At 39.3% G+C, this 24,562-nt stretch overlaps 1 protein-coding gene across 1 annotated transcript in view; it reads right to left on the bottom strand.

Annotated features, from left to right (window-relative positions):
- fcho1 (FCH and mu domain containing endocytic adaptor 1) overlaps positions 1 to 24,562 on the bottom strand; it is a 79,559-nt gene that overhangs the window by 44,977 nt on the left and 10,020 nt on the right. The window contains exon 2 of the mRNA XM_049586935.1: positions 14,816 to 14,866. Coding sequence (XP_049442892.1) covers positions 14,816 to 14,842 — 27 coding nt within the window. The 5' untranslated portion in view covers positions 14,843 to 14,866. The remainder of the gene's footprint in view (positions 1 to 14,815; positions 14,867 to 24,562) is intronic.

Here is a 24,562-nt window from a genome sequence, read left to right as displayed (position 1 = left end):
AATACCTGTAGTCAATTTCCGAAACATATCGAAAAGTTTAGTTGTAGCTAGATGAAGGACTGTTTCTGATTTTACCAACAAGTTGAATAAAATAGATCTAAGACCACATTTGGCCAACAAGCCAACGTTTCTCCATCCCCAACATCAACTTGCTGCTCAAAGAAGGTCTCAGGGGTTTAGGGCTGCTGTTATGAAATGCAACTGTAATAAGACAAAAGTTTTCAAAGCATTACTGTAGGGACATGTAAAACAGAACAAGGCCTGCTAATCTTTCCTATGATTTATCTTTGGCACTCAGTCTTTCAGATAACTCATCAAACAAGCTTCTTGTTCTATACTGTCTGAGCCAACTGGCACAATTTTCCACTGCAATCATTGCATTACTTCTATGTGTGTGTGTGTGCCTGTGCATTTTATGCCTCTCCAGAGTTTTGCCGATCTAACTGCTCTCACTTGATTCTAATTAGAGGCATCTTTAGACCTCCCCTCAGGCTTATACGAAACTAATTACAGACGGTGACAAAACCCGAGCTGAACTAAACTCTGTGCTGCGCTGCATCGCAGCTGCTTCACTACTCCAAATAAAAGGTCTTCATCTGCATGTTTGCCTTACATGTCTGAGATGTGCAGTCAACCACAAAAAGACAGAAGGAGTGAGTGACAAGAAGGCGTCGAGGGGTTTCAGCTGAAGGTTCCTCATGAAATAAACATACTGTTGCAAACATTTCATCCACAAAATCAGGTTATATAAAGCAAAACTAGCCCCGTTAAACCTAAAGGTCTAAAACCAACGACACCAACACCTGCCCACAATTTTTGCTTTCTTCACTGTGCTTGACACAAAGGGCATCTGCTTTCAAATAAACTGAACAACACATGATTGATAGCTGTCTCCTTCACTCAGATATCAGCATGAACCCCTCTGACTGGATCAACACATTACTCACTGAGCTGTCAGTGATCACTCTGCGTCTGATTTTCAAACTTGAAATATATGGTTGATATTTTTAGAAACATCACATTCCTCCAGAAATGTCCACCAAAATAAAATTTGTATAATAATATATTTGAGGCACAAAAATCCACGTAAAAATGGCAAAAGACAAATATAACTACAGAGAAAAACAAAAGAGAGAACACCGTTTAAGTGGTGCTGCGAGTACAAAAAGATCAGACTGAAATGGAAGACTTAACCTGATGTACCGTTTAACTGTGAGAACACACACAAAGCGAGGCGCAGAGCAACGTGAGACAAGTACAAGCATATCAAAATCAAATTAGTAAACAGGTTTCCAAGGCTCTTCTTCAACATCCCGAGGGAATAAACATAGGACATTTAAGAAAACCTGAACAACGTGTTTATCAATTAGATTTTACAGGACAGCATGTGCTCCAGAAAATCAGCTGATTTCAACACAGGAGTTAGTGACGCTCGTCAGTTTAACCTGTACCAAAAACTCAAATCATCCATCATCAGAAAATGCTTTGTCACCTAAGTATACTGATGACGCAGACAAGACGCTGTGATCTCAGCATTACAACTGAGAGCTTAAGAACATTTACTCAATGATTCTACTTCAATACAGTTTTGAGGTTTTTAGTATTTCCATATTATCCCACTTTATACTTCTCAACTACATTATGGAGGTCTTTACTTAGTTTGCAGGGAGACTGTCCTCCCCCCAAAAGCGACACGATAAATTGTTTGTAAAAGCAGCTTATTATAACCCATATTTACAATTATTATCAGGCCGCAAATTCCAGTGACTGTTATAATTATGACGGGAGCATAGGTGAACATATTATAAAGAGCAATAAAGTGTCTGTAGGGAAGTGGTCGGGTTGGACAGACATGTCAAACAAACACAGGACTTTGACCCAGGAGAGCAGTGCCCATGTCCCATGTGAAGCCGAAGTCAATGTAGTTATTGTGAGTAACATTAACTGACGAAACATCTGTCATGTTCTGTACCATACAAACTTAGGTATTTTAAGCCAAGCCATGATCTTTTCCTAAACCTAACCAATCTGCATCCTTATTAGGGATGCACGCAATTAGTCGTATAAATGATTCTCTAAACGTCCGCTCCCTCGCTAGCCAGCACCAGAAATAACAGTCGGTTAAACCAATTAGTGTTTTGTTCATGTACAAGGCTGCTTAATTGTCATGCAGCCGCCCACCACTAGTGGGGGCTACAAAGCCGTCAGACAGCAGTCTCCCTCACCGCAGTAATACTCGAGTAGACCGGAGTTTAAAAAAGCACGGTGGGAAACTAGAGAGATGTCCTCTCGCAAAACCAGTGCAGTTTGGCAGTATTTTGATCTAGAAAATGAATTCAGCAGCAATTTATCTTTTTTGAGATGTTATATTATTTGTTAACTTAAAGTGAGTTGTGGTCAGATAATGTGCAGGGTTTACATTTATACTGCACGGCGCTAAATGCCTCTCATTTCAGCTGAAATTCAATTATAATTTAGATGTTGTTACGTTAAGTTTAAAGTGCTTTCATTTTTGTCATATAATCTGAAAGGTTCAATGTGCCCCACATTTCAGAGGCAATTTATGCATTTTAGATGTTATTTTAGTGGTTAACTTTTGACTGAGTTGTGGTCTTGTTCACATTCATACTGCAAAGTGTCTCGTACTACAGCAGCATTTAAAATCCAACATGGCTGTTGAAGATTGTGACTGAAGTCTTCAAAGGGCTCTTAATGCACACAATATTTTTGGGACAATGTTTCAAATACTTAATAAATTGTGCTAAATTTTGACTGTTTTTTTAGTGTTTTCCTTTTTTAGACAAGTTGACTAGTCTTAATTAATATTTTCATTTAGTCAACAGGGAAATTAGTCGCCAGGAACATCCCTTGTCCATATCACAACGTAAATCAACCTAAGATATATATAGACAACCTGTGCTCATGTGGGCTGGAAAACTTATTTGCATATTCTAATTAATAATGCAAAATATAATCAAAAATTAATCATGACTTATTATTGTCAATAAAGATTTTATTGATCTCTTGGTGAGATTTAAAAGCAACCCAGCAGTATATATAGTAAACAAACAAACAAAAACACATCTTTACCTGCTGAAACATTTCAATCAATGTATACATTACTGCACCAATAATTTTAATCCAATACAATGGCATTCATTATTCTGAAATGGTAATACTAATTTGAATATTTTGATGCTCTTTTAACTGAGTAAATTTTGAATGCATGACTTTTACTTGAAACAGAGCATTTCTACATTGTGGAATCGCTGCTTTACTTAAGTAAAAGATCTGAATATTTCCTCCACAGATGTCTATTCCCAGTGGAAAAAGATGCTTCTTCTAGACTTCTGTTTTTTGCTTTGTGGGTCTTTGTTCTTCCAATTTCAACAGTGTGACCAGGAAAGTGAAGTGTTGCTCAGCTTGGCTCAGGCTTTATAACACAGTGCTTCATTCTCTGGCAGTGTCTAGAGTGGTGCCTTTAGTTCTGGCTATTTGTCAAATCTGCCTTTACAGTCCGTCTGTGACCGGATCCAGTGTCTGGGACATTCCTACGGCCCTTCAGTCATATGAAACTAAGGTACTCAGCAGAACAAAAGAGAAAAGGCAAAGCTGGAATTAGGCTTCTCCTGGCTCTGAGATGTTCAGTTGTTATAAACAACTAGCAGGTTGTAATTTACATGTAAAGGTAACAACTGTCTATAACTAGCATGAATTATGAGAATCCACATTCACACACACTCTGGACAGCTGCTCATGGTGTCACTAATTTGTTTAAGGTGACTGTTGCAGAAGGTCAGATTAAAATGCATTTGAATTTCTGCACAAGATAAGAACATTTTATCAGTTTTTATCAGAAATGAATCTAAAATTGAACAACAGTTCTAAAAGAAGAGTTCAGTTGTGCCAGAATAATTATTTTTTCTATAAAATATAATTTTGGGTGTAAAGACATATATTTAAAATATAATTTATATCCAATAACTGGGGAGGAAAGGTTTGTCACAGGTACTTGTCAAGGTATTGTGTCAAGTATTTGTCCCACAAAACATGATCAAGGTGGCAAAAAAAAATTTTTGTGGTTGTATATGTGAATGTTTCAAACATCACATTCTTCATGTGACTTGAACTACTTTCCATTGGGGCCAAAATTACCACAGGTAAATTACATCAAATTTACCTTCTGTCACATAATTTTTGACAAATGGATCAATATAGAGACTGCATACAATGCGGCTCTGTGCGTCACACAATGTAGCTGCAATAAATCAGGCTGCAGTCAAAAGTAGAGCTGAAAACATTCCACCCCTGCATCAGACAGTATATCACCGAGCCATCCCACCAGCAGACTGACCGGTTTGTCAGTGCTGCTGTGAGTTTTAGCTGACTCATAGAAACTTTTTCTGCTGACTGGGCAGGTCGAGCAGACCGAACAAGTCCCACAGCAGAGAGGTGTCAATAACATCAGGAGCAGGTAGCAGCAGCCTGTCATCATTGATGGCTCTCGACTAATTTCCTGTGCAGGCCGATCTGAAAAATTCATCTTTGCATGATGCTGCTGTGTTTCAGAGCAGGATAAGAAGACTGTGTGGATAGTTCCTGGAATGCTGCAGTTATCTTCTTTCATGTTATATGCAATATTTAATGGTGATGGTTAGGGATGTTCCTGACGACTTATTTCCCTGATATTTCAATGGAAGTTTAAAATGATACTAGCTGACTTTTCTAAAAGTAAGAAAACACTCAGAAAACAATCGAAATGGAGCACAATTTATTCTATAAGGTTAAACATCGTCCAAAAAAATATTGCATGTTATGAGCGCCATTTCAAAATTTTAATCACACTTTTCAATAACTAATAGGGCCGTAATGGCACATGTATTTGTGTCGAACCGTTCGGTACGTGACTTTCGTTTCGGCACGACCCTGTACCGAATTATTGGGCGCAGGATATTATTTTATTTTATTCTGTTTTATTTTAATTCCGTTTTTGTGAGCCGAACCATTTAAAATATCTCGTTCCCCGACGGACATAATTGAGTGACGGACCGAGTCCAACCGTAAATCTCCGCTTTCACTTTGTGCAGCGCATTCTCGCATTTTGGCAACATGGCAAGTGAGCCTGACGAACCTGAAGACCCACCTGCAAACCTTAAGTCCTCCGTTTGGGAACACTTTGATTTCAGGGTAAAATACGAAGATGGAAATAAACAAGTGGACAAGACAAAAGCAGTGTGCCGACATTGCAGAACAGCGGTCAGGTATGTACTTGGAAACACGTCTAACATGCTAACGCATCTAAAGCGACACCACCCGAGGTTGAACGTTAACCGACACGACTAGAAAAAGCAATCTGGTGCAAACTACGATATTGCCGTTGTTTAAAAAGAAAGCGTTTCCCTGACCATCGCGCTAAAGAAATAATCAACGCCATTGGAGCTGAGTAAAATTGTTTAAGCTGCACTTTAAATATAAGCATGTTTTGTTTACTGCACTTTAACAAAGTGGGGAAGCTAAGTAAGTTGCTAGTAAAACTGAATCTGAGCAGGCTTTAAAGCTGACCAGCTGCACTATACTTTTTATTTTAATTGAGTAAAACTGTTAAAGCAGAAATTTATATTTATATTGTTCATTCAAAAAATGTGTTAAAAAATAGCAGGATTTTATTTTTCACTTTTATATTTCTATTTTCATTCAAACAATGTGAAAAAGCAGGATTTTATATATATTTGTTTCATTCAAAAATTGTGTAAAAAGAGTTAACTGCTGTGGTGTTATGTTTTAATAAGGTTACCAATAAGTAAAAGATATTTAATAGTTGTCTATTTTTTTCATTACTGTACCGAAAAAAACAAACAAACCGTGACTTGTGTACCGAGGTACGTACCGAGCCGAGATTTTTGTGTACCGTTACACCCCTAATAACTAAACCTTATCCTTTTAAATAATAATAAGTTAAACCAAATAGAATTTCTAGCGACATTTAACTGCTCACATACCTTGTGATAATTTGAATGATCGTGATATATATATAACATAATATAGTTTATTTATTGAAAATTAGAATCAGAAATGATCTAGCCTGTACTGTAGATAAAACAATCACATGAGAATGTCTGTTTTTGGCTGATCAAGTGAATTAAATACTTCCGGAAAAACTCCAGGTAATGCATCACATACAGTAAAATCTCTGATGGGTGACAAATTTTTACCCACTCCAACCTGTCAACAACCATTTCATGCTCCAAGTGTCCTATACTCCCCGTTTCTTTATCACACTCTGGAACATGAACACAAATATAGTGACTCTTATATCGATTTCTGTCTTGGCTCCTAATCCAACTTGGCACAGAACAGATCTGCAAGGACCGACGATGAGACAGAACAAAAAGGGCGGACGTTAAAAACAGAGGAGGAGGAGAGATAAAATTAGAAAAGAGGCAGAAGCAAGTGAGAGAGGGAAACATGGAGAGGAAAAAAAGTTTCACACTGTGTGTTCACTGTTCTTCACCCGGAGAGAAAAACCCCATGACTCAAAGTGACGGGAGGGCAACAACGCTGGCATCATTAAACTGAGAAGCAGGCAATAATAAAAACCCACTGGGCGTTGTTTGTTTGTGTGTTTCTGCACACGCACACACACACACACACACACACACACACACACACACACTTGTATCCATGGGCAAAATAGGAGCTGTTTCTAAGAAGTGAAGACAGAAAACAATACTGTAAACTGTACAGTCTCAAAACCCAACAGCTTGCTGATCTTTACTTTTATTCTTTGAAATTGTTCATTTAAATCCCCTTGGATATCACGCAGACTCACAACAAGGACTTTTTTCTGGTCTGTTCACCACTGTAGAGAGAGAATACACAGTCTGTACTGAGAGGAGAGATGGGAATATCATTAAAACCCCTTCCTCAGGTCACCTTAATAATGAATCCAAACATTTCTCAGCTGTGTGTCGTTAATTTCCACCAACTGAGATCCCACCAGAATGAGGCTGCAGGCACAAAAGCACAGTTGAAAAGAATCAAGTTATTCCCTCTCTTCACATTTAAAGCAATGCGATCCTCAAAGAAACCTCAAACTGAATTTCCTAATGATGAGTGAGCTTAACATTTACAGCAGCATCTCAATTCCAAACTACATACTAAATCTGAGCATGTTTTGAGTACAGTGCCCTCCAAAAGTATTGGAACAGTGAGTCCAATTCGTTTACTTTTGTTGTAGACTGATAACATTTGGGTTTGACATCAAAAAATGAATATGAGACAAGAGATCAACATTTCAGCTTTTATTTCCAGGTATTTACATCTGGATCTGATACACAACTTAGAAGATAGCATTATTTGTAATGGAATACAAAATTTTTAGGTGAGTATTGGAGTAAAAGTAAGTATTGGAACATATAAACTTAAAATAGATTAAAGTGAATGAGACTTAATATTTAGTTGCAAATCCTTTGCTTTCAATAACTGCATCAAGCCTGTGACCCATTGACATCACCAAACTTTTGCATTCTTCTTTTGTGATACTCTTCCAGGCTTTCACCGCAGCCTCTTTCAGTTGTTGTTTGTTTTGGGGGGTTACTCCCTTCAGTCTCCTCTTCAGCAGGTAAAATGCATGCTCTATTGGGTTTAAGTCTGGAGACTGACGTGGCCAGTCTAAAACCTTCCACTTCTTGCCCCTGATGAACTCCTTTGTTGTTTTGGCAGTGTGTTTTGGGTCGTTATCTTGCTGCATGATGAAGGATCTCCCAATCAGTTTGGTTGCATCTTTCTTTAAATTAGCAGACAAAATGTTTCTGTAGACTTCTGAGTTCATTTTGCTGCTGCCATCATGTGTTACATCATCAATGAAGATGAAAGAGCCCGTCCCAGAAGAAGCCATGCAAGCCCAAGCCATGACATTACCTCCACCGTGTTTCACAGATGAGCTTGTATGTTTGGGATCATGAGCAGATCCTTTCTTTCTCCAAACTTTCGCCTTTCCGTCACTTTGGAAAAAGTTAATCTTTGTCTCATCAGTCCATAAAACTTTTTCCCAGAATTTTTGAGGCTCATCTCTGTACCTTTTGGCAAATTCCAGCCTGGCCTTCCTATTCTTCTTGCTAATGAGTGGTTTGCATCTTCTGGTGTAGCCTCTGTACTTTTGTTCATGAAGTCTTCTGCGAACAGTAGATTGTGATACCTTCACTCCTGCACTCTGGAGGTTGTTGCTGATGTCACTAACAGTTGTTTCAGGGTCTTTCTTTACAGCTCTCACAATGTTTCTGTCATCAACTGCTGATGTTTTCCTTGGTCTACCTGTTTGACGTCTGTTGCTTAGTACACCAGTGGTTTCTTTCTTCTTCAGGACATTCCAAATGGTTGTACTGGCTATGGCCAATGTTTGTGCAATGGCTCTGATTGATTGTCCATCTTCTCTCAGATTCACAATTGCTTCTTTTTCACCCATAGACAGCTCTCTGGTTTTCATGTTGGTTCCACCTCTAAATGCAGTCTGCACAGGCAAAATCTATCGTACCCAATCTGAAACTGAGCTCAGACATTCAGTGCTATTTATTGTTTGAATAATCAATGTAATTGGGAGACACCTGGGCAACAAAACACACCTGTCAGTGACATGTTCCAATACTTTTGCTCTCATGAAAAATGGGTGGGTTCAAACAAAAGGTGCTATCTTCTAAGTTGTGTATCAGATCCAGATGTAAATACCTGGAAATAAAAGCTGAAATGTTGATCTCTTGTCCCATATTCATCTTTTGATGTCAAACCCAAATATTTTCAGTCTACAACAAAAATAAAGGAATTGGCCTCACTGTTCCAATACTTTTGGAGGGCACTGTATGTAGTGTGTAATAAATATAGTCAAAACAGCCAAAATGCGAACTAAAAAGCCCTTTATTTATGAGTGTGCTGTTGATGGACACTATTGTTCTACAGTGCAATCAATGCACAAAGAAATGGAGGAGCTGCTGACAACTGCAAAATAATTGTGGAGAAAACAAACAAGCTAGGGCCCTATGAAATCTATTTAAATTTTATCTGAATTTCATTTTTATTTTTCCCAAATTCTGTGTTTTCCATTTTAATTTGTAATCACATTTCTTTTCATTTTCGTGCACTGGCCCTATCAGCTAGCTGATTGTATTTACTGGCCTGACGTAACTGGCACCGGTGTGTGCAGGGGGCTAGGCCTTGCCCTCAGTGAAACACAGACAGAAGCAGCATGCCCTTAAATGACACCAAAACATAGCAACATAGTTTTGCCTGTTCATTTAGCTTAGGCGCAGTGAGAACTCACACTTATAATGTGAGGTAAAGTCCCGATTTTTATAAACTGCATCCACATTAGGCAAATTTCATGAGTTTCTACGTTTTACAGCTGATTCCATTTTTACTGTCAAATCCCACGAATCCACGAAATCACAGACACCCTAGATAACTTCATAACATTTTACTGTTCCTTTCCTAACTTCACATGCGATCAGCTCACTGGTGTTGGAGTTAGACTGACGTGTGATGGCACAAGTATATAGTATAATTTCCTGTTAGTATACAATGGTTACATATGTTGAACTGTTTCTTACTAACTGAAAAAACTGTGTACAGATAAAGATTAGTTCATAGTTCATACTGTTTACAATTAGTGTGTAGTGTGATATTAGGACACGGCACTTGTAATTGTAGATGGGATCATCTTATAACCATGTGAGCTTGCTAAAAAGGGCATGATAAATGTGGCCTAGAAAATGTACAAAGCAGTATACTGATACATGTATGACGTTACGAGAACCAGGACTAGATTGATCTACTGGGGAGCACCAGACCAAATATGAGCTGTGGCTGCTATTGACTTTATTTTAGATTTTCTTTGCATTGTTTCTTTCTTTCTCAAACCATTTTATTGATTATACACCAGTATTACGGACAAACAAACAATAACATACAGCATCTAAGATGTCAGAATGAAGTGACCTCTAATGCATTGTTTATACTCAGTGTCCTGTTGCCTTTGATGAGCCAACAGGACCAGTGCGAATGGCAAATCAGAAGACAAATTGTTTCTGTTTCTGTCACTGAGCTCATGTCAGCCAAATTCTAATAGGGTAGGATTTTTTCTTTTGTTTTGCATTAGGCAATGAACAGCAAGTGATGTATTTGTCTTGCCAACTTCATTTTCAGTCAACAGAGAAGCTGAGAAGCCTTGCTAAGGACTGTTAATCCAGCCGATTTAAGAGTTGTTAATTCAGTAAGTGAATTTACAACAACTTCAGCTGCATCGGTCCAATAAACACGTGTTGTCATTTTAGTCACCATTCTTCAGTTTACAATTTTCATGGAAAGACAATGTCTCCATTCTGAATCCCGCCTACTACGCTCTGATTGGTCATCTGTATCTCCAAACTAAGGAGGCAGCCGTTAATAGGCACAACACCAGACTTATTTGAGTCTTTGAACAAATCAGATTCAGGGGTATGGAATAGTGCTGCACGATTAATCTAATCGCAGTTGCAATCGTGATGTCAGGCTGTGCGATTACATAACCGCATAAAAGGCTGTGATTTGCAATTTCATGTAAATAAATGTTAACGTGTATGCCTGTGAACGTGACGTCTACTATAGTGTGTGGAGTTTGTTGACATTATGCCCACAAGCTATCCTGGTGTGTGCAGCAAGTATGTTCAGGGGACCACCCGGCGTGCATGACCACGAACAGTCTGAGTTGGTGGTGGAAAAAACGCAACATCTATAGAAACTTTGGATCCAGGTACGGCGACGTTGAACAGACAGACGTGCTGTGTAAAACTTGCAAGGTTAAAGTCGCCATGTCCCGCGGCAACACAACCAAACACTTGAGACAGCACAGAGAAAAGAACGAAGAATGCATGCTAGTGAAAGCCAAGCCAAGTAACGTTAAAGACAAAGAGACAACTGAATTGTAATCGCAAACGCAAATCGCAATATTGTCCACTAAAATCGCACATTTTTATCAAATCGTGCAGCACTAGTATGGAACCAGGCTTACAGCAGATTTCATAATACCAATAGTGTGCGGTGCATATTCCCATATTTCCAGGCAATCAAATGACCCCAAACTACAGTAAACCTGCAGCCTTTGGAGACATAAGAGTCCAGGACATGAGGCATGTATCCACTTTATTGGGTGACTATCCATTCTTGATAAGTTCAGAGAATAGTGATACCACAGCAGTGAGTTTTATGAGCCTCCTTTATCATATATGAAAAAAAAAACTGCTGACCTTCCCCATCATCTCTCATGAGCAAATTGTGATGTGTTGCATAAATTGTTTCTGAAAATGAAAACTCTAAATTCCATGAATAACTAAACAGCACTAATCCTTTAAGAATTTCTATTCCTAAGACTTAACAGGGCCTTAAATTACTAAAGATGTACTTAATTATAGCTGATGGTCCCCCTGTGGGCCATGACCGCAGCCCTTATATAGTTAATGGGAAAGGACGGCGGGCTATGAGGAGGCTTTTGTGAGCGTCTGTGAATGTTCTTGTTCAAGACGAGGCTCTGTGTGTGCGGCTTGTTCCCGAGCGGCTGTGTTGCCTAATTAACTGAAGGGTTTGTATTACACAGCTATTTGTGTGTGAAAGAAGGCTGGATGGGAAACACGGTTATGAATATGTACAGTACATGAAGGTACACAAATAACACATATAAGCTTAAATGATTTAAAAAAAAAAAGAAGGTGTATTTCAGGAGCTGTGACAAAGACTAAAATTTAATCGTCTCTGTGATACAGAAGCACAGCAGTTCTCCAGCCTCATCTGTCTGCCTGGCTGAAATTCTGCTGCATGACTCTGCCTGCCTGCTTCCCTCCCCGCCAGTTTGCTCTCATTTTCTTGCTTTTTCCACTTGCCTCTGTGCCTGCAGACCTCCTTGTCTGCTACTCTGCCTGCAGCACAAAGACTGCAATATCCATGGATCATAGAGGGATGTTTAGCAAGCAATAAAATAGAAATTAAAAAAACACTGTACAACTGCACAAAGACACCAACAGCCACAATTACAAAGCTCACAATATTATTCATTAATCAAAGACGCACATGCATAACCACAAACAGAGTGTTCTGAGTACCATTGTCTTACTGTGTCTTGATTTAACCTTTAATTATGAATAACTCCACTTTTCTAATCAGCTTAATTCTGCGGGATGTTGACATTGACAGACAACCATTTCTTAGCCTCAGGTACAAAAACCTGGATACAGGCTCAGTAAGGGGAAAAAAATACTCTTATATAACAACCTTATATGTTCTAAAAATCCTTGCGGTTACATTTGCTCATTGCCCAAGCTGAATTTAATTTCTGTGTCTGAATTAAAACTCAGAGCACTTCACTTTATAGTTCAACTACTAAAATATTACTGAGGACTTTTCAGAGTGTGATGAGGCAAGGTAAGAAGTAGGGCGGACCTGAAATAGATGTACCAGGTGTGCAGGGACAAAGCGAAGAAGAGAAAGTGAGGATGGAGGAAAAAATGAGGGAGGGAAAGAGACCTTATAACAGCTGACAAAGTCACTGGGGGATGAGGGTGGTGTTGGGGGGAGATGAAAGAGAGATATCCCTCCTCCACTTAACACAACTATAAAAAGTTGCTAATGAGGCCATTGATTACTGCACAAATTAATCTAATTAATGCCAATATTGACAAGCATTGCGGTATGGTGTTACCAGTTTAATAGGGACACCTGCAAAATCTAAAGCATTCTCACACCATATAAGAAATCCTGACTTAACAGGGCTCATGATGATAAACTTTTGGTTGACATTGTATTAGAGAGATGTTGATTCAACTCTATGGTCATGATTGATTATACGGTTAGAATATTAATACATAGGAAATCTGGGGGGACACATGGAAACATCAGGCGCCAGGATCAACTTTCTGCCATACTATGTGTTTGAGTTTCTGTGTTTTCTAAAACTTTGACTTTGCAAAGACAGAGACTAGAGCTGGGTATCAAAGCTGAACACTTTCTGAGCACTGACAGAAATATGTCCATAGAAAAGTGTCGTATTGGCGACACACAGGCAAGTTGACACTGATTGCAAATGTTAGAGGTAGCCTGATTGTGTTAAAAAAAAAAAAAAAAATCAATGGAAACATGCGATTAGCTTAATTTTACCTGGTGTGGTGCAAACTGACATAAAGACATGTCTGTGGTGTGCGTCGAACTTAAGTGTAAAATCTGAACTTATTCTGGGACTTTATGAATGTGTGTCATAAAAGTACAAAGACAACAGGAGAAATGTAAAGAGAACAGAGGAGAATATCAGAAAGAGTGGGAGTTTCTGTTGAGTTCTCGGGTCAGTCAGAGAGCACAACAGAGCACAAACAAACACAGGTAAACTCCCATACATATGGACAAAGCTTCCATTTCTGGCTAGCTTACAGTAAACGTAGGTACAGTTGATATTTTGGCTGTTTGAGATGACTAAACACAAACGGTCTAGAGGTCAAATTTGTTGTCTGAACACACCTTTAGGGTTTTTTTTTTTAAACTTTAGACTATTAGATTTTGTTTTTGTAGAGTTTTTTGTTTAACCCTAACACATTAAGCAGTTTGGTGTATTCTTGTAAAGTACAAAACTTCCTCTAGAGCTGCCGCTTGAAAGTCAGAGATTCTAATCATTAGTTGGAGACCCCTTTGTCGACTGAAATTGCTTCAAGTTCAGCAGTCGTATTTTTTTGGCTGTTGTTTTTTGTTAGTGTGCTTTGCAGTGTACTTCTGGGGACGTTCTGGTCCCCAGAAGTACACTGCAGAATGAGCACTCTTGACTTTCATGCTGCTCGCTCTTAGGTACACATAGCTGGGGACACGATGCAGCAGCACAAAGAAGGAGAGACTCTGCCCCATTAGGCTTCGAGATAACATTTTCTCCTCTCTCTTCTGCTTAGAGGTGGTGAACTTATAGCTCATAGTAACCTAATGGGACACAGTGTCTGTCTGGCCTTTGTTTGATATCTAGTGTTGGCAAACATTTCTGATCCATGATTAGCACTTTTAGCTTGTTTACCCTATTACCTGAATGCCACTGTCGCACTGAGCCTGTTCAAACTTCAAAACTTTATATGGAGGGGGAAAAAAAGAACTGTCTAATATTTGTATTGAGCAGCCAAATCTGATTTTTCTGACATAATTCTGCATCAGGTACAGCCCTAGATTGTTCAAACAAGTTCATAATGCCCAAACTGAAGTACTGTTATGGTGTGGTGCTGAAATGCAGGTATCATACTGGCCCTAATGACAAAACTATGTTACACATATTAGAGACCACAGAGTTATACCAAACAAGTAAAAGGCTTTAGCGTTAAGAATTTCCCTGAAAAGTAACAGCTACGTTAAAAGCATTTGAAACTGCTCCAGAAAATAGCCTTTTACATTATTAATACTGCAGAAAGTGATATTATCTCTGCCAACAAGAATTATCTCGATGACACTGCTCCCCATGTAGCAGAAAGTAAGCAGATTGCTCAATACAAAATCGATCTCTATTATTTGCAAGTGAGTGGAGGAGGGAGACAGCTAGCGCTTCCTGTGCATCTCTGACGAGCAGCAGGGAGCCGGAGGCTCGGCTGCTTGGCTGAGAATATAAATGAAAAGCTCAGTGACTCATGGTTGTGATTCAGCTGTAACAGGTGAATAAGTAATATGTGGCTTAAGGTGTAAAAGACCGATCAATGTAGCCATCAATGGCATATGTCCATCTGCATAATATACATCATTATACTGACTCATTTCCAGGTGTTTTCAAGATGACACTTACCCAGAAGTTGTTCTTAAAGAGGGCCATCTTCACTCAGAGATTCACAGCAATCTATAAAAAGAGGCAGAGAAAAAGAAGTAGAGCGGCATTAGAGAGGAAGATGGCATTAATACTTTTCCTTCACTTGACCTTCATTTCCTCCACGTCACAGTCTAAGTGCTTGGGATTTTAATCTCAAGGATGTCTTTTGAATTCCTTGTAAAAATCTGTGAGGTGTTTTTATTCAGCCTCTTCTCTGCCCCCTGACAATAAACTACAGAATCAAAGTCTCTGGAAATAACACACAAACAAGCTTCCAGAGAATCCTAACTTTATAAAAACTCCCCGGACACCTTCAGTGCAGGAAAGGAGCTCCTGAGGGAGGACAGAGGAGAGCTTAACAAATGACTTCAAAGGATAAACTCAGAGGATGCAGGGCGCTGAGGAAGGAAGCAGGGAGGAGGAGTGACAGGGGAGATGGGGGAGGAGGGGGAGGGAATACAGGGGAGAAGATAAATCGATGGAGGGAGCGAGGCAGGAGAAGCGGAGGTAGCCACCGAGGAGATAATCACAGCTTGTGAAACTGGAGGCAGCAGCACTCTGCTCTGATTGGCTGAGTCATCCTCTGTCACATGCTGCTGCTGATAGCTCACATCTGTGACTGCATTCATATCTGCCAGCTGAATACCATTATTAATGCTCCCTTCTGTATAACAACCGCTTTGTTTATTTACTATTCAAAACTGCAATGTGTGATGGAAAAGATGGCGTTTATTTATCTTACTCAGAGTGCAAAAACATCACAATAGTGACAACTTAGCACTAAAGAAAAAATGATGATGATGCTGTTATCAGCAGCTGGTTAGTTTAGCTTAGCACCAAGACTAGTAACAGCTAACATGAAAGGTAACAACATCAGCTTATTTATTAGTCATATTTCCTATATATTGGGTATGATCATATACAGTATGGCAGGGCTGGACGGTTAATAATTAAATTTTCATGTCCGACTTTGGCTTTCAACAATTATGAAAAAAAAAGATCATTGAGATCAAACAATTATTGGGCCGAAATCTGTTTCGTGTAGATGCTCCTGTGTTGTGTTATGAATCCAGCGTGCTCTTTTCCTTTAATACAGTGCGCTTTTGCCCCGCCCTAAAAGCCCAAACTTACTCTAAGCCAGGCTGTAGCAGGTTTAGTTCACCTTGAGCCTGTTTTTCAGCAGAATTATATTAAGGACTCAAGTTCAAGAAAATCGACCTTTTGAGAGACAAAAAAATTGTAACTCAATGTCATGTTAAATAATCAGGATCTCAACACCAACCAAAATAATCATGATAATAATTTTTGCCACAATCGAGCAGGCCTACTGTACATGTTATGTGGAGTGATATATTCAGTTCAATGCAATGATCCACAACTCAATAGTATGTATCACATTGATACATCATCATCTTTAAGATACGCCTCTATTTTGAAATTTCCATGGCATGTCTGTGTCACCATTTCTGTTCAAGCACACCTCTTTCCAAAACATTCAAACAGTGCTGGTGGCCTGACGCCAGGCAGACAGTGGTAGGCAGCAAAGAAAAAGACAATGAGGATATTTACAGACATCTCATTTCAATCACAGGGCCCTGAATCAAATCGAAATTCCATCGTGAGACTTTGTTATATCAGCAAATATCGTATTATTGTCCGTAGAATTGAAAAAAATAATGTATCTTGATGAAACTTGTGATTTACGCCGCTAATGTGTACAGTATGTAAGCAATGACTGCTGTGGTGCTCTTACAATTGTTGTTTAAACTATACCTAGCTCTTCTTTTGCCACAAACAAATGGGTGACAACCTAAAGCACATACTTTCTGCCAACCAGAAATGTCTTTTTGCATAAAAAACCTTCTTGATATGAGGTGTTTCAAAGAGAAAACATAAGTCATGTTGCAGCTGATCTTTCATGAACTGGCTATTAGTTAGAGGTCTGTTGTTTTGATAAGCAGCACAACAAAGTAGCAGAAGATTCATTTACACAGTGAATATGTTGCAGATATACATGCTTTACTTTTTGCTAACATAACTCAACAACATTTGTTTAAGAGGCAGTAAGCCATCACAAGGATTTCACAACAACTAGACTGAGGAGGTATTTGTGGACATTTAGTCATTTCATTTCTAGTCATTTATTTTTTTGATACTATTTTATAATGTAGGACATGACCTTGAATTAGATTCCATCCCTTAGCTCACTTTTAAAATGTCCGATTCTAACCTACAAAGTCATAAAAATTAAAAAGAAAGTCACAAAGGAACAAAACCTGTCTCCTTAACTTCTGAAGTTTGAGCTGTCATGACTGCAACATTTTTCATGAGTTAGACACTTAATTGGCTGATGTTCAGTAGGGAATATACTGTAGCAGCAGCTGAGCCTCTACCTCCTGACCCCCTACTGACACACACACACACACACACACACACACACACACACGCACACGCACAAAAAAAACCCACTAGAATGTGGTCCTGCCTTTTCCAAGAGAATCCATGCAAGTGTTTCCCCAGGGCTGCCCTCACACAGGGATTCTGTTTTTCTGCTGAATCTGTATGTATGTGTGTGTGTGTGTGTGTGTGTGTGTGTGTGTGCGCGTCCTGGTGACCTGGCATTCGGCAGCCACAATGCACACACAGAAACAAACACAGCAAGACCTATCAAACACACACACGCACACGCCCTCACACCTTGTTAATTAGCTCAGCAGTGAGACTGGAGGCCCCTGCAGACGGCATTCTGTTTGGCAGAGCAGGTTAGCTCTGCACGAGAGAAAGGTACAGAAGGACAGAAATATTATAGGTCAGAGCTTGGTGATAATTCAGTATTACAATTTATTGACTTTTAGCGGTATGGTAGGGTGACAGTATGATCATATCCTGTAATGATTCAAAGCACACTGTAATTAAAAACTAACTAAATTAGTGACTTTTTCTTTTACATGTGTGGCAAGATTTGTCTGATGTCATGCATAACTTTGATAATGAATAATGTAAGAAATATTTCTGTGCACCACATGATGTTTTATCAAGGACAACCCTGTCAACATGAGGTACTCTAAACAGAAAATACAGGCTCATGCAGTCGGTCATGTCTGATTTTTATGTCCTAATTTATAGTTTTACCACCATAAGAGCCTTCTGGACTCGACCACGGGCTGATTGGTTGACTGAACTGGTTATCTATCACTGGAAAGTGTGGATTTATTTTATTTATCCCTTATTAAGCCAGGAAGGTCCCATTGAGATAGATCTCTTCTTCCAGTGAGTCTTCACAGTATCTTAACAACATGTTGGCAATAACTATTTGTACTTTCAAAAGGCATTTTGAATACTTATATTTCCTCAAAGTTTAACTTTAGAACAACAAAACATTGACACTGAATGAGTAGTTAGAGACAGTTCTTTCGCTGTATGTACGTTTTACTGAACTGCAAATGAAAAGTGTGTCACTTATCTGTAATGCAGTATATTAGACCAGGAAAAGATGAAACTATGTGGTGTCTTGACATTATTATCACCAAAATTCCATCTAATACCTAATTTGATTGATAACAATATTGGTATTAAGTCCATATTTCACCAGGCTCTGCAGAATATGTAGGCCTAAAACCATACTCAAACCAAAGACAAAATTAAACACAGCCAATCAGTGAAGAGAGATTTCTAAAGGTCACTAGCCCACTGCCAATAAATGCAAAATACCCACACAGCAGGACTATGATCCAGACCCAACTAGCAGATGGTTTTCAAGGGAGCAGAGAGAGGGGACAGAGGGAAGACCACAGATAAAAACAGACACACCATGATGGTGAGGGATTACAGAAGCCTCTTGTTTTCTTCTTGTGACAGCCTGGTGCGCCATATTGAAACATACTGTAGACCTGAGCTAATTAGCCATTTTGTTTTAATCCTCACTGTTGTGACACGGCATGATCCAGAAACACAAAGACATAGAGAGAGGTGTGCGCTAGGACCCCATGCGGATAGTAGCCACGGTGGGATGTATAGAAGTAGCTGACATCCAGCATTCTCCATCTGGTTTCAACTAAACGTTCGGCTGAGCTCTGAGGCAAACAAAGCAGCCCGGAGAAGAAGTGGGACACACTGTGACCTTGATTCCTCAGGCTCAAGATCATTTTTTACTCAGAAATTAAATGCCCGCACAACTGCACATATGGTTTAATCACAACAGCAAATGTTAACCTAATGTTGACATACAAAAGTGTAAGAAACCTAAACAGACAGAGACACCCACAAACAACTTAAATAAATGCATTTTGAGTATTCTGACTCTCAGTGTGTTTACTTAAAAGACAAGCATCAGGACAGGAATGCTCTTTATAAACTGGTGGCTGATGTATTATCCTGAGATAAATGAGAAACCGAAATTATTCATAGTGTCGTTCCAATAATGGAATTTCAGCTGATAATTCAGCCCAATACCATGACGCCTTTTCTTACAACAGCTACTGGTCCTCTGTGAGTGCAAATGAACACTGCAGGTGTAATCAGGTCACCGGCAGAAAGATACATTTATATTAGTCATGATGCTGCATGGTAGCACTTAAAGGAGGAAAAAGTAAAGGAAGAAGTAGGGTGTCCCAAAAAAATGCCATTTCTTCTGTTAACAACAAGTTAATTACAAAAATTGTACTGAAAGTACCAAAGTAACAAACAGGTCAATTCCAAACTTAGTGCTTCACAGATTTCATTTCTTTCTTAACCAATAAATCACAGCTAACTGTAGACATGCTGCAAACAAGTTGTTTCAAATGAACCAGAATTCTTAGAAAATTAATTTGTTCATTGATGCAGAAGTTAACACAGACCGAGGAACAAATCAACATCTGTAATAGTCCACTCAAATTAATTTCAATGTAGGTTATATAATAGAAGGGATGTGCACAGTTAGTCAACTAAATGATTAATCATTGCTATCCTTACTAGTCAGCACTAGAAATACTATTCTGTTGAACTGTTTATTAAAATTGTTATTTTATGTGATTGCATTTACCCCACAAAAATACCAATTTAATAATCAGTCACTTTGAGTTGTCATGTGAGTTGTTGCCATGTTCTGTAGGATAATGTGCAATGTTCATAATGCCCAGTGCAAATTGCAATACATTTCATTACAAATCGATTTTGTTATGGAAAAATGTGATTAACAAAACCAAATGGCTCTTAAAATGTACACAATATTTTTGTGGACAATGCGTAACCTTATAGATGAAATTGTGCTCCATTGTGACTGTTTTGTGTGTTTTCTTAGTTTTAGATTAGTCGCGGAGTCTAAGTTTAGACATACAGTACAGGCCAAAAGTTTGGACACACCTTCTCATTCAATGCGTTTTCTTTATTTTCATGACTATTTACATTGTAGATTCTCACTGAAGGCATCAAAACTATGAATGAACACATGTGTAGTTATGTACTTAACAAAAAAAGGTGAAATAACTGAAAACATGTTTTATATTCTAGTTTCTTCAAAATAGCCACCCTTTGCTCTGATTACTGCTTTGCACACTCTTGGCATTCTCTCGATGAGCTTCAAGAGGTAGTCACCTGAAATGGTTTTCCAACAGTCTTGAAGGAGTTCCCAGAGGTGTTTAGCACTTGTTGGCCCCTTTGCCTTCACTCTGCAGTCCAGCTCACCCCAAACCATCTCGATTGGGTTCAGGTCCGGTGACTGTGGAGGCCAGGTCATCTGCCGCAGCACTCCATCACTCTCCTTCTTGCTCAAATAGCCCTTACACAGCCTGGAGGTGTGTTTGGGGTCATTGTCCTGTTGAAAAATAAATGATCGTCCAACTAAACGCAAACCGGATGGGATGGCATGTCGCTGCAGGATGCTGTGGTAGCCATGCTGGTTCAGTGTGCCTTCAATTTTGAATAAATCCCCAACAGTGTCACCAGCAAAACACCCCCACACCATCACACCTCCTCCTCCATGCTTCACAGTGGGAACCAGGCATGTGGAATCCATCCGTTCACCTTTTCTGCGTCTCACAAAGACACGGCGCTTGGAACCAAAGATCTCAAATTTGGACTCATCAGACCAAAGCACAGATTTCCACTGGTCTAATGTCCATTCCTTGTGTTTCTTGGCCCAAACAAATCTCTTCTGCTTGTTGCCTCTCCTTAGCAGTGGTTTCCTAGCAGCTATTTGACCATGAAGGCCTGATTCGCGCAGTCTCCTCTTAACAGTTGTTCTAGAGATGGGTCTGCTGCTAGAACTCTGTGTGGCATTCATCTGGTCTCTGATCTGAGCTGCTGTTAACTTGCCATTTCTGAGGCTGCTGACTCGGATGAACTTATCCTCAGAAGCAGAGGTGACTCTTGGTCTTCCTTTCCTGGGTCGGTCCTCATGTGTGCCAGTTTCGTTGTAGCGCTTGATGGTTTTTGCGACTCCACTTGGGGACACATTTAAAGTTTTTTTTTCCGGACTGACAGACCTTCATTTCTTAAAGTAATGATGGCCACTCGTTTTTCTTTAGTTAGCTGATTGGTTCTTGCCATAATATGAATTTTAACAGTTGTCCAATAGGGCTGTCGGCTGTGTATTAACCTGACTTCTGCACAAAACAACTGATGGTCCCAACCCCATTGATAAAGCAAGAAATTCCACTAATTAACCCTGATAAGGCACACCTGTGAAGTAGAAACCATTTCAGGTGACTACCTCTTGAAGCTCATGGAGAGAATGCCAAGAGTGTGCAAAGCAGTAATCAGAGCAAAGGGTGGCTATTTTGAAGAAACTAGAATATAAAACATGTTTTCAGTTATTTCACCTTTTTTTTGTTAAGTACATAACTCCACATGTGTTCATTCATAGTTTTGATGTCTTCAGTGAGAATCTACAATGTAAATAGTCATGAAAATAAAGAAAACGCATTGAATGAGAAGGTGTGTCCAAACTTTTGGCCTGTACTGTACGTTTAAATATGAGAGGTATTAGTTGTTGGTAACATCCCTAACGATAACAGAAATGCAAGAATTGTTCCAAAAAAGAAGCAGAGGCCAAGATGTGCTCAATCAGTTTCCCATGCAGTAAATGCAGGGAACCTTAAGATGCGTGAAAAAAAATGGCCACAGGATACGGTGGTCATCAGGCACTTCAAGTCAGAGCAAGGTTCAAGGAGAAGATACTATGGCCCATCCGATAATGGATTTTTTGGGCCCAATGCCGATTCCGATATTATGGAATAAAAAAAATCTGATAACTGATATATCGGCCGATTAAATTTTTACGGTTTTCAATTTAAATCCCCCCGAAATATCTGCTTTTGATGGCTTAAATATAGTTCAAACACTCGTTACAAAGATATAAATTGAAGGAAGAACATTTTACTATTTTCAAATGCTTTTATTATCAGAAAGTGTGTGGAACAAGCAGCATATGAACAATTTGAACACAAAATAAATCAAAAATATGATGTACAAAAAGGCAGTAAACCTCTGGGAAATAAAATAATCATGCAAAGTCTATATGATTAAGACATTCACATGTATGTTCACAGTACCAGAGTTCTTCTTATTATTGCCAATTTAACAGAGGTAGGTTATAGTGCAAAAAGTAACACAAGGACATCATTTCTAAGTAAAACACCATATTCCCTACATTTTATTAATGATGAAAATATAAGTGTTAACAATTTCAGCTGATAATTCAGCCCAATACTGTGACACCTTTTCTTACAACAGCTACTGGTCCTCTGTGAGTGCAAATGAACACTGCAGGTGTAAACAGGTCACCGGCAGAAATGTACATTTATATTAGTCATGATGCTGCATGGTAGCACTTAAAGGAGGAAAAAGTAAAGGAAGAAGTAGGGTGTCCCAAAAAAAAAAGCCATTTCTTTTGGCCGATTGCCGATAATTCTCTAATGGCTATAATCGGCCGATTAAATCAGCCAGCCGATAAATCGGTCGGGCCCTAGAAGGTACACTAAAGAGTCTTTAGTAGTCTGGTGTATCATTTAAAATGTCAACCAGTTTCAGTCTAATAGGATCTTTCTCAAGGTGGAAAACATACACAAGACTTAGAGTCCACAGGCATTCTAGCAGCTAAATGAGGTATTGAGTTATCAATTTTAAGTTGCGGAATCACCGCAATTTTAACAAGTCATCCTCAGTAAGACATCAATGTCTGTTACACACCTCATGGCAGTCCATTATTAAGCTATTGAGACATTTCAGCTTTAACCTTCTTTGGTTCAGGAACAGCTTTTCACACACTTGTTTCATTTAAATGCAAACTACATGAAAAAGGCTACTATCCATGTCTATCCTGTGTCCCTACCTCTGTTTATATTTAATCATGCTAGATCAATTCCTTGTTTTTAATGCTAAATGATCATGTGTGGCGGGTCTTAGAGTCACACCAGGGAGCATGGAGCAAGAGGAAGCAGCAGCACAGACAGTACAGTAAGAAAAGAAACTGTGTTTGAGGTGAGGATCATATCATTAACAGACACACAGCAGGCCAGTCAGAGATACAAGGCAATCAACCTTATCAATGGAGACACACTAACCCCTACTCCTGCTCTCTGCCACCCTCACACTGCCTGACAACACACAGATGGCTGCCGTGGAAAAATAGGACTGAAGAAAAGCAGATGGGGAAGAGTGAAAGAAAGACAGACAAACACCATCCACAACCCATTTAATTCCTGCAGGAAATAAATGGTACATCACCTCCGCCCATATTAAGCATTTCTGGTTTTATTTCCCTTTCCTCTTTCTTTTGCCAGAGAGCAAGCTACTACCAGATGTCTCTTTGAAGGAGGGGAGGGAGACACAAACTCCCGCCTTCTCACCACCTCCACCTGCCTCCCTCCCTCCCTCCTATGGGTGAGAGAGGAGATGAGAAAGGTTGGACAGGAATTACACCACATGACTCCCCTAACGCTGTTGGAGAAATCGCCGGAGTACAGCCTCCTCCTCTGGCTCAAAGAGCAAAATAAAAAGGGAACTGGGTTAAATGTAATGACACAGCGGAGTGTGGAATAAAGATGCTTCACTAACCTCCGAGCAGGCACATTTGTCACAAGCTCACGGGGCAAAGCAGGAGGGAGATAGAAATGACACAAAGGAATTGAGGGAAAAAGGAAAAGGACAGGTAGAGGTGAAAAATAGAGGAGTGAGGCCAGGTGGGCGGATGGTGAGACTCAGAGATAAAACAAACACAGCCGTATTGCAGAATCAAAGAAGTAAACATAAACAAGCCTTCAAACGAGTGAAGGGCAAGATGAAGACATGAGACAAAAAAAGAAGTGACATGGAGGCTGTGGCAGAAGGAGGATGGATTAAAAAGTGTTCCCTAAAACATGCAGCAAAAGATTCAAAGCCAGGCTGAAGAGAGGTACGTTCAAAATAACATTAAATCAAAAAGGGATTATGACAGTTTGGTGAATCCTGTTTGCTAAAATCTATGTCCGTAATCTATCTCAGCTCACAAACTGCTGGTTTCCATTAGTACCAAAACAATTAGTTGCATACTCAGTCAATCATGCAAACATGCAAGCAACTCTGTGCAGCTCTACTTTAAAGAAACGCTAACATCAGTACGCTAAGAATGACAATGCTAACATGCTAATGTTTTTCACTGCTGGAAAGATGGTCTTTTCATAAAACCAGGCTGCCTATGCAGTAGAAAGACACAAATACATTTTAAATTGGTGCTATACATGACCAGAGAAATCAGAGAAAAAGGGC

Source organism: Epinephelus fuscoguttatus, linkage group LG10, assembly GCF_011397635.1.
Source record: "Epinephelus fuscoguttatus linkage group LG10, E.fuscoguttatus.final_Chr_v1".
In the NCBI taxonomy this organism is placed as follows: Eukaryota; Metazoa; Chordata; class Actinopteri; order Perciformes; family Serranidae; genus Epinephelus; species Epinephelus fuscoguttatus.
Note: the sequence above shows the minus strand (reverse complement) of the source record. Positions and strands in the feature narration are given on the sequence as shown.